Raw genomic sequence first — 13,673 nt, 5'->3', positions numbered from 1 at the left:
CCTGAGTATGCGTGCGCGCGCGCGCGTGTGTGGTTACCCACTGTGGTGTGCTGCAGTCCGCTCCCTGCCGTAGTTGAGTAAACTACGCGGATATTTGCGGGCGCAGCTGCTCAAGCAGTGCGTGCGTAAAGAGAAGAACCGCTCGATAAACGGCAGCGCAGCGGAGTGAGAAAAGCCGGCGTGTAGTCTCAAGTCTTTTCGCAGCAGTTTGCAGCTGTGAAACAGCAGAGAGAGAGAGGGGAGAAAAGCCTCTCGGTGAACTCACAGTGCCATCTGTGCGTCGTGATTTTAGTGTGTCAGAGAACAGAGCCAGCGGAGGAGGGGGGAAAAGGAAAGGAAAGGAAAGGAAACCTCGGCGGGAATGGCTTCATCTCCGTGCGGCAACACTAACTTTGATTCCGGGCTGGAAATCAAAACTCGCTCGGTGGAGCAGACGCTTATTCCTTTGGTTTCGCAGGTGAGTATATAAATATATATTTAAAAAAAAACGATTCCGTTTGAACTTTTACTACCTAACTTCACGGTTGTGCACGAGTCAAGGTGTTTACCTCCGGCTCGTGCTGCGTTGTTTTGACGYAACTTCTTCCATATTGCGGTGACCTATAAGCGTGCAGGTTTTCTTTTTGATTGTTTAGAAAAGAGGTTAGATGAAGAAAGTGCTCAACCCCTCCAAAAAACACCAGCTTATAATAAATAAAACGCGTTTGGGGGGCGTGTTTACAAACTTGACGTGTGGCCTCGCGCCTAACTTCAACGCAAAGATGTCATAAAAGTTTTTCAGAAGGTGCCGGACTTCAGAGCCGAGCTGTGACTCCCACTTCCCCGTGCGCCTCTTTAAAAGCACGTGCTTTGTTTTACAATAAACAGGAGAAAATGAAGGAGGCACTTAAAGGCCACTGCGCTCTTTCAACAGCTCAAGTTCCCGCATTTAAAGCGTCCAAGTAAGGAGGCAGTGAGTTAATGAATCATGTTACTGTAAAACAAAGTGGGCTCTCAACTCTTAAACTGCTTTATTACACATGTCCAGATTATTAAAGGGATGGCGTGGATCTTCTGTAGTGGTGTTTTGTAGAAAGGGTACGAAGAATCAACATCTTACCTGCCGTAGATAGTAATTCGAGGTGACTCAGTTTGGATAAATAATAAATTAGATTTTACCAGATTCACAAGGAAATGGCAGGTTTGAGCTGGGTCAAAGTGGATTGCTGCCTTCTTAAAACAACTCGTTTCAAAACTTTGGTTCCCTCTCACAAACCAAAAAACACGCATGTTAGGGTAATTGGTAACTCTAAATTGTCCCYCTGTGTGGGTCGAAGTGTGAATAGTTGTTTGCTTCATTTGTCTCTCCGTGGATCTCTGTGATGGACTTGCGACCTGTCCACGGTGTACCCTGCCTCTCACAGTGACTGCTCCAGACAGACACCAGCTCTCTGTGACCCAGAAATGAGAACTGGATAAAGAAAATGATGGATGGATAGAATAGAGATTTGAGGTGATTTAAACATGACTTTTTTATGTGTTTAAATGAAATCAAAATGAATCAAAAAATGAGTTGAAATGCATTGCTGAATCAATTATTTTACCCACCTCTACTCACAAGGTTATATTCTTGCAGAAATATTACGATATTCTTTTTGAAAGTGCCCCACATTACACCTGAAGTGCTTGAGCTTACAAATAATTATAGAACTTGATGTAAATAACTACTGAATGTGAAAGGCTGCGATGTAAAGGTTCACATGAACCGCTGTAAAGTTTTTGACACTAAATTTGTTTGGAGGAGGCGTCGGGAATCCGCTTTAGGTTTGGCCCTGCTTGGACTGGCTGTTAGTTTAATTCTGACAGGACCGACAAGCTATGTCTCCAAACTGAGCTYGTTCAAAAAGCGATCTATAGGAACTAAGGCAATAGTTGTTCATAACTTTTCCACAGAACTTCAGAAAAAATTGAACTTTTGCTTTAAAAGGACTGAGTTTCTGCTTCCCATCTGACCAACAGCACACATCTCTGAGAATGAGAAGAATAAGGAAATGGTCCTTTTCTAAATGCTTCTGATGACCTCTTGTTGTCTAAAGACAGAAGGGGCAGAGACCTGTAAAGGCTCAGTTGTATTCACTGAGACGGGGGAGCAGAGAGGCAGCTCATTGTCGGGGTAACAACMGGGTGGGAGTGTGGTGTTCAAGCCCATGATGCTGTCCTCCCCCTTGTCTGCTCTGCCAACTAGCTTCCTCTCTCTCTTTTTTCTCACTGCTCTGGCTCATTTGATAGATAAGGTCATCCTGTACTGAATGGATGAGTTGGTTATCAGAAAAATACATCAGGTAACAGGGGTGTGCTTTCCATGGCAGGCATTTGTTTTAGATTCTTAAGTCAGTCATGAACATATTGAAAGTTCAGACTTTTTGCTTTTACTGAGAAATTGAGTTCTTTAAATTTCTATCTGAGATTGAAGCCGTGGTAAATTTAGGAATATTTAAAGTGAGAAATGCAGCAATGTTTCASCAGAATGTGCAAACTTAAGTTGCACCTCTTCCTGCTGAGTAGGACCAGCTTGGTTCCGTTGTATAGCATAAAAGAATGCATTGTATGCTCTCTCTGCACTCAGCACATCACAGTCTTGTTGAATAGTGGGCCTCAAGGACAATCTTCTTATTCCTTTTTATTTTTCATCATGAGACATGTACCCATAGCAACAGAGCTGCGCAATGCTGGCAAAAACTGCTTTTTCAACAACTACCAGCTGCAAAATAGTTAGCCATTGTTGCTAGTGTGACGCCATCAAGACACTCAGGCGCTGTTGTGCGATATGTTAGTGAGTGCTTTCCACTGAGTCTGGTCACAAGGCTCCATTCCAGTCAAATAAACTGAATTRAAGTTTGAATAAATTTGTTTTTGATATCAAATTGAATACTGTGAAAGTCCATAGAATTAAAAAGGTTCTTTACTTAAAGAAAATGCCTTTATATTGCTCAATGCAGCATAGGGCTCCACAGTATATTGAAAATTTATCATCATCGCGATAATAGCCTGTGCAATATGCATATTGCAAAAAAACTGCATAAACTGCAATAAATGGTTGGCTCAGAAGTTTGCATTTATGCATTTGTCAGAAGCTGCATTTCCAGTGACCGTGAAAAAGCGCAAATTAGAATTTCAAAAATAAAATTGCTTGATGGAAATACGTCAATAAAAAAAAACATGTTTTTTGACAAAATGTTTTTGTGCTAGGATAAGTTGGTTTTTCAAAATTGGTGTATTTTGCAAAACTACAATGGAAACACTTTTTCCGCATCACGGGAGTCACGTGATCAACAACCGGATGTTTCTACTGGCTAAAAAGACGAAGAAGGAGACAACAGGAAGTAGAATTAGTAGTAAAATCACCGAAGTAGTAAAAGAAAGTAATAAAATTACCAGCTAAAATTGTCTTAAAAACGCTGCATACGTAGCCACTCATAAGGGGCTTGTCACTCGAAAGCCTCGATAAGACGCAGACGTCTCCTCTGATGATGAGCACTAGTGCCATGGTAGCAATATGCTATGTGTTTACATCCATTGCCGCCATGTTTGTAATGACTTATCGCGAGAATAAACGTATTCACGCGTGAGTTTAATAGCACTTCTTACTTAATGGAAACACCATATTGTGAAACTGTTTTCTCAACATTAACAGAATATCGACAAAGTTTTGCACACATTTGCAATGGAAATGCAACTAATCACACCGAAGCTTGAAGTATTTCAACAATCAAATGGAGCCCTTCATGTATTTGGTCAGTTGGATGGATCTCTTCACATTTTCAAACAATTCATTCTGGAATCAAATTTTTATTTATTTTTTGTTGCTCTAAACCCAGAACAGAACATAAAGACATCAACACTAGATACTTATGTGTTTGTTTATTTACCGCAAGTCATATTGTCATCGTAAWATTAAACACTGTTATCGCACATCGCAGGTTTTCCTAATATTGTGCAGCCCTAGTGCAGAATATTAAAACCTCTAACCCCTTCCAGCTTTGCAGGAGAATGTATAGTAACAGCTAAGAACGCAAAAATGTGAAAAGCTGCAGAAAAATGATGTAAATGCTCTCATTGATAATGGTTGTTTTGTTGGGTTTTTACTGCAGAGGCAGAGTAAATTGGGGGTTACTCGTTACTGGAACTTGTATTAGTAAAAAGTCGAAACTAATGTGAAGAAAATGTAACATAAAAACAGGAGTAACATGAATTTTTAATTAAACTTTGATGTTTAATATTCGGTCTGCATCTTAATAAAAAAAACTTAAAACATTTTAACCACGAACTTACAATCAAGATGCCAAAAAATTGGGTTTTCTGATTGCAGAACAACTTCAGAATTGAGCCACACTTGTGTAGTATCCATTAGATACCAGTCCGATACCAGCATCAAGTACTCGTACTCGTACTCGTAAAAGCCGACCGATACTCTTAACCGATACCGCTTTTGTCCCCTTTTTTGTTCCTCCTGTGCTGCACTGCAGCACAAAGGGTAAACAACAATCCATACCAGGTGGGGGCGCTAACGCACTGACACGTTATTTCTGACCGCACCCCCGAATAACAGAAGAAGAACGATGAGAAGAAGAAGAAGTAACGTCGGCAGTTTGGAGATATTTTAAGATCGACCACCAAACGAGGACACAAACAAGCAGACTGTCTGCTGTGCTCTGCTAAACTGTCAAGAGGAGGAGCGAAAGTTGGATGTTTTAACACCAGCAATTTGATTAAACATTTGAGGACAAGATATGACAAAGTGTCCTGATGCATCTCAGTAATCCAGGTAAAAAACAAAGGAAAAAAAATTGTATAGGTCCTCTGGACGGGTTCTTCTTTAATGAAACGTTTCATCTCTCTTCCAAGAGACTTCTTCAGTCTGAGAGTTTCAGGCAAATTCAGGCTTTTATGTCCTGCCTCCATGTGACTGATACTCACATCACATGACCATCGTTCACAGGTGACTCATACTCACGTCACATGGCTATCGTTCACCCTAATTAATACCTTTTGTTAACAGGGGGTGGAGTGATACTGCCAATGGCAGCGCTGTAGGAGGGGGACAGCTGAAAACGGAGGCCCCCACCTCTGTTTAATGATGGACGGTCTTTCTTTACAAAAATGGCTTCTTTTACTCCTCTCTCAAACCAACGTTCCTCTCTATCAAGAATGAGAACATCCTCATCTCTGAAAGAGTGACMGCTGGCCTGTAAATGAGAGAAAACTGCAGAGTTCTGGCCATTAGAATTAGCTCGTATGTATTGGGACATTCTTTTGAACAGTGCTTGCTTTGTTTCCCCGATGTATAACTGGTCGCGGTCCTCCTGGCACTTCACAGCATATACAATATTGCTCTGTTTGTGCCGGGGCACCGGATCTTTGGGGTGAACCAGCCTTTGCCGTAATGTGTTTTGGGGTTTGACATGACAAMGAAGTCAAAGAGTTTGCTGCTGCTAGCAGTAGCCTTCATAAACAGCACTATGCTGCAGTTGTTGCAGTAACTTCAATGCTGTTTTTTCTTTCTTGTAGAACAAACTAAGACATAAGCAGAATATGGAAGGAAGTTTGTTGTAAAAGCATTTTATTTTTCCCTCTGGTTCTTCTGAGATGTTGTTTTAGTTGTTCCATTTAAGTTTGAACTGAAATTTACTGCACTTTATTACTATTAGTCATTTTTTTAAGTTTAAGACTGAAGCAAAGTAAACTTCTATAGATGTACTGCTAAAATTTACGTTTTACATTTTAATTTAAATTTGGTAGTTGCATGTTGAGGAAAATGTATAAAAATAACTTATTTTGTTTTTTAATGTATGCAACAGCATTTGTTTTGCAGTATTTGTTTTGTTAATACATTCAGAGGGAGTGTGGCCTTATAAAAAAGAGCCTGTTTGAAATAAAATAAATGGTTTCAAAAGTTATGGTGTGATATTTATACCAACTTATCTACTTGGCAGAGTTTGCACTACCTTTTTACTGTCAAACATAATATTTACTCATCAGTTTTTGCATGATAATTGCATTTCATTTTCATTCTGTTTAATATTCAACAAGTTGAACAGATAATCCACCCTAACCCCGCTACTTGGTATCGGTATCGGCGAGTACCTAAACTGAAGTACTCGTACTTGTACTCAGTCTTGAAAAAACTGGTATCGGGACACCCCTAGTATCCATATTTACTTTTTTAAACACAGTATGCTCTTTGTGACGTCACATTTTCTTCTGCATGTGCGCGTCGCCTTAGAACTGTAAACAGTTCACACGAGTTTGATGGATGTCACATTTCATTGATAATGTGAACGACAATGCAAAAAAAAAAAAAATGGAACTGAGCAAAAAATTTGACATCAAGACCTGCAGTGTGAACATAGCCCAAGATTATATGGAAACACTGAGTGGGTGGGCTGTGTTTCATGGATTTTCTAAGAAACGTCATCTATATTTGTGTGAATACACATACAGGTTGTTGGATAACTGTCATGAGGGAAACGAAAAAGCAGTGCGAGTGAAAAAAAAAGTGTATGTTGAAAAAGTTTTCCTTTCCTTTGCTTTCCTTTGCTTTCCTTTGCTTTCCTTTGCTTTCCTTTCCTTTCCTTTCCTTTCCTTTCCTTTCCTTTCCTGTCCTTTCCTCTCCTCTCCTCTCCTCTCCTCTCCTCTCCTTTCTCTGTGCTCTGATGTTGATAAATGCAGTCCTCAGTTATCAGCTTCACTCCTACCAGGCTGTAATTACAGGCCCAAGAGTCTCCCTGCCTTGCACTTCTTACATACACACACTCTAGAAGGATGCACACATGCTATCCCACCCACGCCTTTTTCCTTTTATGCTTGTGTGTTCACCTGTCAGACTGATTGTTTGTATGTGCGTTTAGATTTTAGAGGCTGAATTTGCATTTCAACTTCATCCCCACTGTTGCATCTGCTCTGTGGTTTCTTGTTTTCTTTTTTTAGTTCAGTCTTAGTTTAATTGAGCCTGAGTCCTTTTTTGCTAATGGACCACCTGGGTACTTTGGTGACACATCTTCCATCATTCAGAGGATGCTTCTCATCCTCGTCCTTTCAAATTCTTTTTAAAACAGAACAAATATTTTCCTGATGTAGCTGCTCAGCTGGAAGTTGTTATTTCCAAGGTGATTTTACTTCATTTTCACCAGTAGACTTGTTTTGGACTATTTGGGCAATAAATCTCAGTGATGGTGGTCAAGATGCAATGAGCAATCACAACGTGAGAAGGGATTCAAAACCTGCATGTCTGAATCCCACCTGTGATGTGGTATAAACCGTGCTGGGAAGCAATTAGCAATTATGTGGTTTAATCTTTCCTCATGTTTTCATAGGATGGTTAATAAAATAGCAGATGTTTTTTTTCTGATTAAGGTGTGTTTTCCTATCAAATACACCGCAGGCCAGTCCATGTGCAGACACGGCAGTCCTTGTCAATGAGGTGTAACTGTGAAGTTCTCAGGCAAAAGAAATGTGTTGGAACCAATAGCGGCGAGGGAATATTATCTGAGTCTTTGATCAGTTTGATGCACATTTAAACACGTGTGACACCCTAGCCTGGTGATTGCATAGCTCTGCTGTCTTCATCACTTTTCTTCAAGACTAAGCTTGGAGATTTTCTGTTATAATTGGGCCTGGAAAATCCGTTCCCTGTCCAAGTTTGTTAGGATCGACTTTGTCATGCATCCAGAGTTTCTGCGGTGTTTGTGGTTTTGCTTCCTGATCTGGGGTAAAGAACTGTGGGTACAAAAAAGTTTTTCATGTTCACTTTAGGCTTTTGCAAGCAAGATCAAAATTTGATGTTTATTACCCAAACAAGAGCTCAGTGGCAGATTTGAGGATGTGACAGAAACAATCCACAGAAACATGAAAAAAATACCATCCGTGTGAGCGTGGCTATCAGTCAGATGTTCGCCCTTCACTTTGACAGTATTGGAAATGCAGTTTGCTGAGGTCTTATTTTCCTCTTAATATTCCTGACCTTATGGTCGAGTGACAAGACAGATTTCCAGGCAGCAAAAGTTCCTTTTTCTACTGAGGCACAGAGGCAGTCGCCATGAGCCCTAACGGACCTTCTTCCTCCAGCYGTATGATGATAATGAAGACAAATGAGTCCCTGGAATGAAAGCACACAAGGATTACAGCATGCACGCATGTGCATACACACTCACAAATCAAAACGCACGAACCTCGTGGGAACAGGATACAATAAGCCTTTATTGTGTAAATTAGAATGTGTGGAGGGGCAGGGGGGCGCTCCCGTTGTGGTTTATGTGTCTTCTATCTGTGTACTTGATATCTGTTCACTCTGAGTAATTATTTGCTGATGGATGGATGTCAGACACTAGATAGATTGTCTGCATTGCTGTTTCTTGTGTAGTCACCTGCGTTTTGTGTTTCGCTGCTAATGCTCCCCACCTCTTCAGCCTTCAATTTTGAGGCCTTGAACAAGTGATTATCATATTTTAAGAAGTCAGTTTTCCTTTTACACCATATTATCACTTGAACATTGTGATGGATAGCTAACTCATACATTTTGTATGCTGTTCATACCTGCTTGCCTGAAGATATAATCCTAAGTGGAAAAGTTACATGTGCTGCCCTTGACTACATGAAAGGCAATGTGGAATAAAACCGACGTCCCATTATGTGACAAAGGAAGGTGCTAAATAGGTTTAGGGTTGTGCCATTTCAGTCAGCAACATTTTTACTAACTTACATTATTGTTGTTTGCAAAAGGCAAAATTGAGAGTCCCATATGGGTCCAAATTTACAAACTAGCATATTTTCCACTTGGGTACTTTAGTACTGAATCCAACAGCTTTCATTCTGGCAAAATGATTGTCATTAAACCAACTCACTTCAAAGTTTGTGCTTTTCATTATTTTTATTTTTGCAAGAGACCATCAGCTTTATGCTAAATTGTTGGCAAATCATGGTATTTGAGTACAAGAYGCTGCAGGATATAGCAGTCAGTTTTCCTTTAGCATGATTTGCTGAAAGACTGAAGCATTGTGTAGTCTAGACAACCTCTGAATGTAGTCCAGGCAGCTGTAATTTCACATCTGGTTGTAGAACTGTAAACTTGTCATTACATCTGATCACACAYTGAGCCTCATACAGTTGTAGTTAGTCAACCAGCCCACTTTAAATGAGAMTGAATTGAGACGTAATTCCACAGYTCTCCCTCTTGTTCAGTAAAGTGGTAACATCAGTCTGATTCGCTGATTCATAGAATTCATTATCTTTTTTTGGTGTTTGCTCTCATTTCACTTTAGCCGCCCACACCATCTCATCTGTGGTTTTTCTTCTCGCGTGTGTATGTGTGCACACGTGCACACATACACACACGTGCACTCATGTGAACACAGTTGAGAAAAGTTTAAATGACCAGCATTTAACCTTTGGCCCCTGTCTTGAAAGCTTCTCACTATTGCTATCATGGGAGTCATTACCGGACACCATTTCTCTTGAGTGCCTATAAAAGGGTCTGCCTCACACATTGACCTTTTCTCTGCTGATTTACTTCCAGATGCAAAAAGTGTATATATTTTATGCGTGTAAGTGAGTGATTGCACGTGTGCCCCTCTAAGTAACTCAACCGAAGGGAATCCAGCATCAAGAGAGCTTAACAGAGTAAACAGAATGTTGAGAAAATCTAATTCACTCTCTGCAATTTAAGTTTGTTCATTTCTAAAGCTAACTGTAAAAGCTGTGTTCAGATTGTCTCAGTGAAAGACTTGAGATGTATTGCTATAGTTTAAAGGCAGATTAAGTATTGATTAAACAAGTGGCATTACCTGTGCTCACTTTGCTCGGGCGCTTCTATTCTGTGGTAAATGAAAGTGGAAAGCAATTCTAAAGAGCGCTTCTTATTTTAGCTATATTTAATCCCACAAATCGTTTGACTCTATTTGTTGGGGTTTCTCTGAGACTTTATAATCTCCACCCCAAAAGTGTCCATTACTGTTAGTAGTTCAATTAAGATGGAGAGATTTTGCAGTTGATTTTTACTCTAAAAGAACTAAATAAAATATTGATTCAATTGGTTTCCCTGTTAAAAATATTGACCTTCTTATGAAACTTGTCTAAGACCTGGAACAGCATTAAGATGCTTACCATTCTTATTATCAACTGACTGCTGCATGAAGCATTGAGTCTTGTGTTGGGTCCGAGAGCAACATCATTAGATTGAGAYTGACGCAGATACACACCAGAACTAATAAGACTATATTTACAGTAACTAGGCTTAAAGGTATGGCACCCATCTTATGACATTGGATTAAAAAAATGTAACGCTGGCCATGAGATAATTATTGCAGATATTTTTATGAAGAGACTATTGCTTATTAACATAGACAAGTTTGAATTAAATCCATTTMATTTTAATATAGGAATAAATGACAAAATTCTTAGCATTATTTGCTGCTATAAGACAAGTGATGACTGGGGTTGTCTTTGTCTTAAAAGCTTCATTTTTTAAGAATGCTCAAAATGAATTCCTTCTGCACTTTGTGCCTTTTCTGCAGAAGGAGTTGGAGTTATGTTCAGGAACTAGAGTTGGGCGATATTGACAAAAAAATTCATCACGATTAATTGTGGTATTTAGCTGATAACGATTAATATGAAGATTAATACCATGGATGCCCTGATACTTAGTCACATGACCAGTTTAAATCACTCTAGTGGGAAAGATTTGCTCTCCGCAAAAATCTGTTCCAACTTGTGTCAAAAGTACAGACTTCAGGCTGTGCATCAATTTTTAAATTGTGTTGCTATAGACCAAGTAAAACCAGAGTTATGCTAAATAAATTACAGAACCTTTTTTCAAAATGTTCGTCATATTTGAAGCAGAGACTGACCGGGGAAATCTGCTGTCAGTCTGCCTGGAGGCATTAACTGTATTAACTGTCAAGTGCCAAAAATAATCAATTAAAGTTTTTCTGACGATTAATTGCACACGATATGATTTTGCCCAACTCTATCAGGAACACAGTGAAAAATCTGTTTCCCGACACACAGGGTTTTCATTGTCATCTTGTAAATACTGATAGCCTACTATGAAAAATGAACTGTTTATATTGAACCATGGATGTATACATTTTGTATTAAATGTTTACATAATAATAATAATAATAATAATAATAATAATAATAATAAGAAGAAGAAGAAGAAGAAGAAGAAGAAGAAGAAGAAGAGTGGGGTACATTTGAACACTTAAAAACAAAAATAGCTATTCATATATTGTATAATCCGACTATGACACGGCTGCTCAAAATTATCATTTGGCCTCACATGAACTAACCCATGGCCATTCATTAACCATCTCGTGACCACACATTATTCTTTTAATCCACTGTTTTTTATCCAAGTCAGCAGTTGGGCTCTGTACAAAGGCCATCTCAAGTTTTTCTTTAGGATTCTCTTTTACTTTGCAACCAATGAAGTAAAAGAGGACATGTGGAGATGCAGCATTAGTTGTTTCTCTTTACGAAGCTTGTACAAAGAGTTCCTGATGGAATGAAAGTTGAAGTGAAGTTGATTATGTTACTGCTGAGTGAGACAGAAAAGACTGCTGTACTGTAATTCTGTAGGCATTCACTCTTCTGTTTGTCTTGTCATGCACTAGCTGGGATCTGTACCATCCACTGCTCAGACAGTCCTAGGTAAACACTCGCGCTGCAGCATGGCAGCTGTTTGTCTCCCACTGCCTTCCTGTTCATGCTCTCTTGGCTCGGCACAGTAATTACTCTGGTGTCGGGAGCATGACGTAGTCATCTTGTTCACACTGTTGGGCATTGATGGAGAAATGTTGCACAAACTTGCAGTGCCATAATTACTGTACTCTGGGTATGTTCATGTAAAAAAAACACCATTGCTGTTTGGCAAAACTTAGTGGAGAGGAAGACACATTATCTTTTGTTCTTTTGCTTTTTTAATCCAGATCGTTTTGTGTCGATTTGAAATAAAGGTTAATTGGTCCAAGATGTGCTCTTCCAAGTTCAGCTCTTTAATAACAATGTTTTTCTGTTATTCTGTCTTCTAATTTGCTTTCTAATTGACCAATGAATTACTCAAAGCATTTAACAAAAGCTTTTTGGGCTTTTTCATCGTCTTTGATTTGTTTTATGCCTCTTTATAAAAAGATTAGCAGAAAGTAGCAGATTGTAAAAATTGAAAATCCACCTCAAAATAATTAGTCTTTGTCACAAATTGGCCTCAGCTGCATGAGAGCTGCTTTGCTTTCAGTCAGATTTGATTCATCAGTGAAGACCAGGTCAATCAAGAGGAAAAAAGTGCAAAAATGAAGCATTTCAGRCCTCGACTGTCATTCTGGATATTTTTTAATACCTGTGTTTTTCTCTGAAAAAAATGTCTCCACTCAGACTACTAGTAAAAAATCAAGCAAAAAAAAAAACTAAAATATCCATGACATGACATTGGGTCATGATGTTGACATTTACAGCACACCAAGAAACAAAAGTAGAACATTCTGAACATGATAAAAGGTCCTCACAGAACAGGGTTTTTTTTTTTTTTTTGGTCATCATTTAGCAGTAATTCTGGGTCACAGTGTCCTGACCAAGTTAGCCAGGATTAGAAAAACAGAAAAATACACCTCTATTGTTAATGTGGTTTCTATAACCCACAAAGCAATGATAGCCATGGATAAATCTGGCTGCTACATCCTTGTTTTATTTTTTTATATAATTACTGTGAGTGATGTCAAAATAACAAAAACAGACTTAAAAAATTCTATTTTAGAAAGGATTTTAAAAGCACATTTTTTCTTGCCAGAAAAGACATTTGCACATGGATGCAAGGTGCAAATGCAGCAGAGAAAGTTTGTTTTGCAAAATGACTTTTAGTACCAAACCTTAGACAGAGGGTGTTAAGTGGTGCTGCGAGTTGTTACCCTCCAGGTGTGAGTATTTCTTTTTTTTATGCATTTTTCTCTCACCAAGTGTAAAGCATCTGTATTTCTTAGATCATCAAAAGAAAAACATAAATGTAAATAGTATATGTTTTATACATACAGAATCTCTGGACCTCTCACTGTTTATTTGATTACAGTTTTAAAATACACATTTTATTTTGTTTTGTTTTATTTTTGCTTGATGCAATATGATTTAAAGCCACTTTTTTGTATTTTTATAAGTAATAGCAGAGACCCAACAGGAAAGACAAACGTGACTGTAACAGTATACTTGTAATTAATACTGAAAAACTGGTTAAGAATAGTGGAGTTTTATCCAGTCCTGTTCAGCTCAGTGTAACAACACAATACTCCTGAGAGGGAAAAAAAAATCTGAAACAATTTTACTTAATTTACAAAATAATGTTAAAAAAACCCAAAACTCAACATATTGTGAATTAGTATTTGTGAAATATTTGGACATATTTGATGAAGATATCTGGGCTAACACTAAAACCAGCCAGATGGTTAAAACTGAATGTTACATAAATTATTTAAGTAAAAATGCCAAATTAATTTTTGATGATTGATATGATAAAAAAAGAAAAAATTGACATTCACTCCCATCCATCCCAGGTGTCCTCTCCTTCTCCTGCAGGAACATGGCTGTGTGAACCACGGGGGAATTTTGTATGTGTTAATTGGTTTCTTGGAGTGTCTTTGAACTTCTACCCTCCTC

General features: G+C 38.6%; 1 protein-coding gene across 1 annotated transcript in view; it reads left to right on the top strand.

The window, feature by feature from the left end:
- The window catches only part of ctnnal1 (catenin (cadherin-associated protein), alpha-like 1), a gene marked incomplete in the record, with an annotated part of 58,486 nt that continues 44,813 nt past the window's right edge, over positions 1-13,673 (top strand). The window contains 1 exon segment of the mRNA XM_014005660.1: positions 1-457. Coding sequence (XP_013861114.1) covers positions 362-457 — 96 coding nt within the window.

This window comes from Austrofundulus limnaeus, unplaced genomic scaffold (assembly GCF_001266775.1).
Source record: "Austrofundulus limnaeus strain Quisiro unplaced genomic scaffold, Austrofundulus_limnaeus-1.0 Scaffold32, whole genome shotgun sequence".
Lineage (NCBI taxonomy): Eukaryota > Metazoa > Chordata > Actinopteri > Cyprinodontiformes > Rivulidae > Austrofundulus > Austrofundulus limnaeus.
Note: the sequence above shows the minus strand (reverse complement) of the source record. Positions and strands in the feature narration are given on the sequence as shown.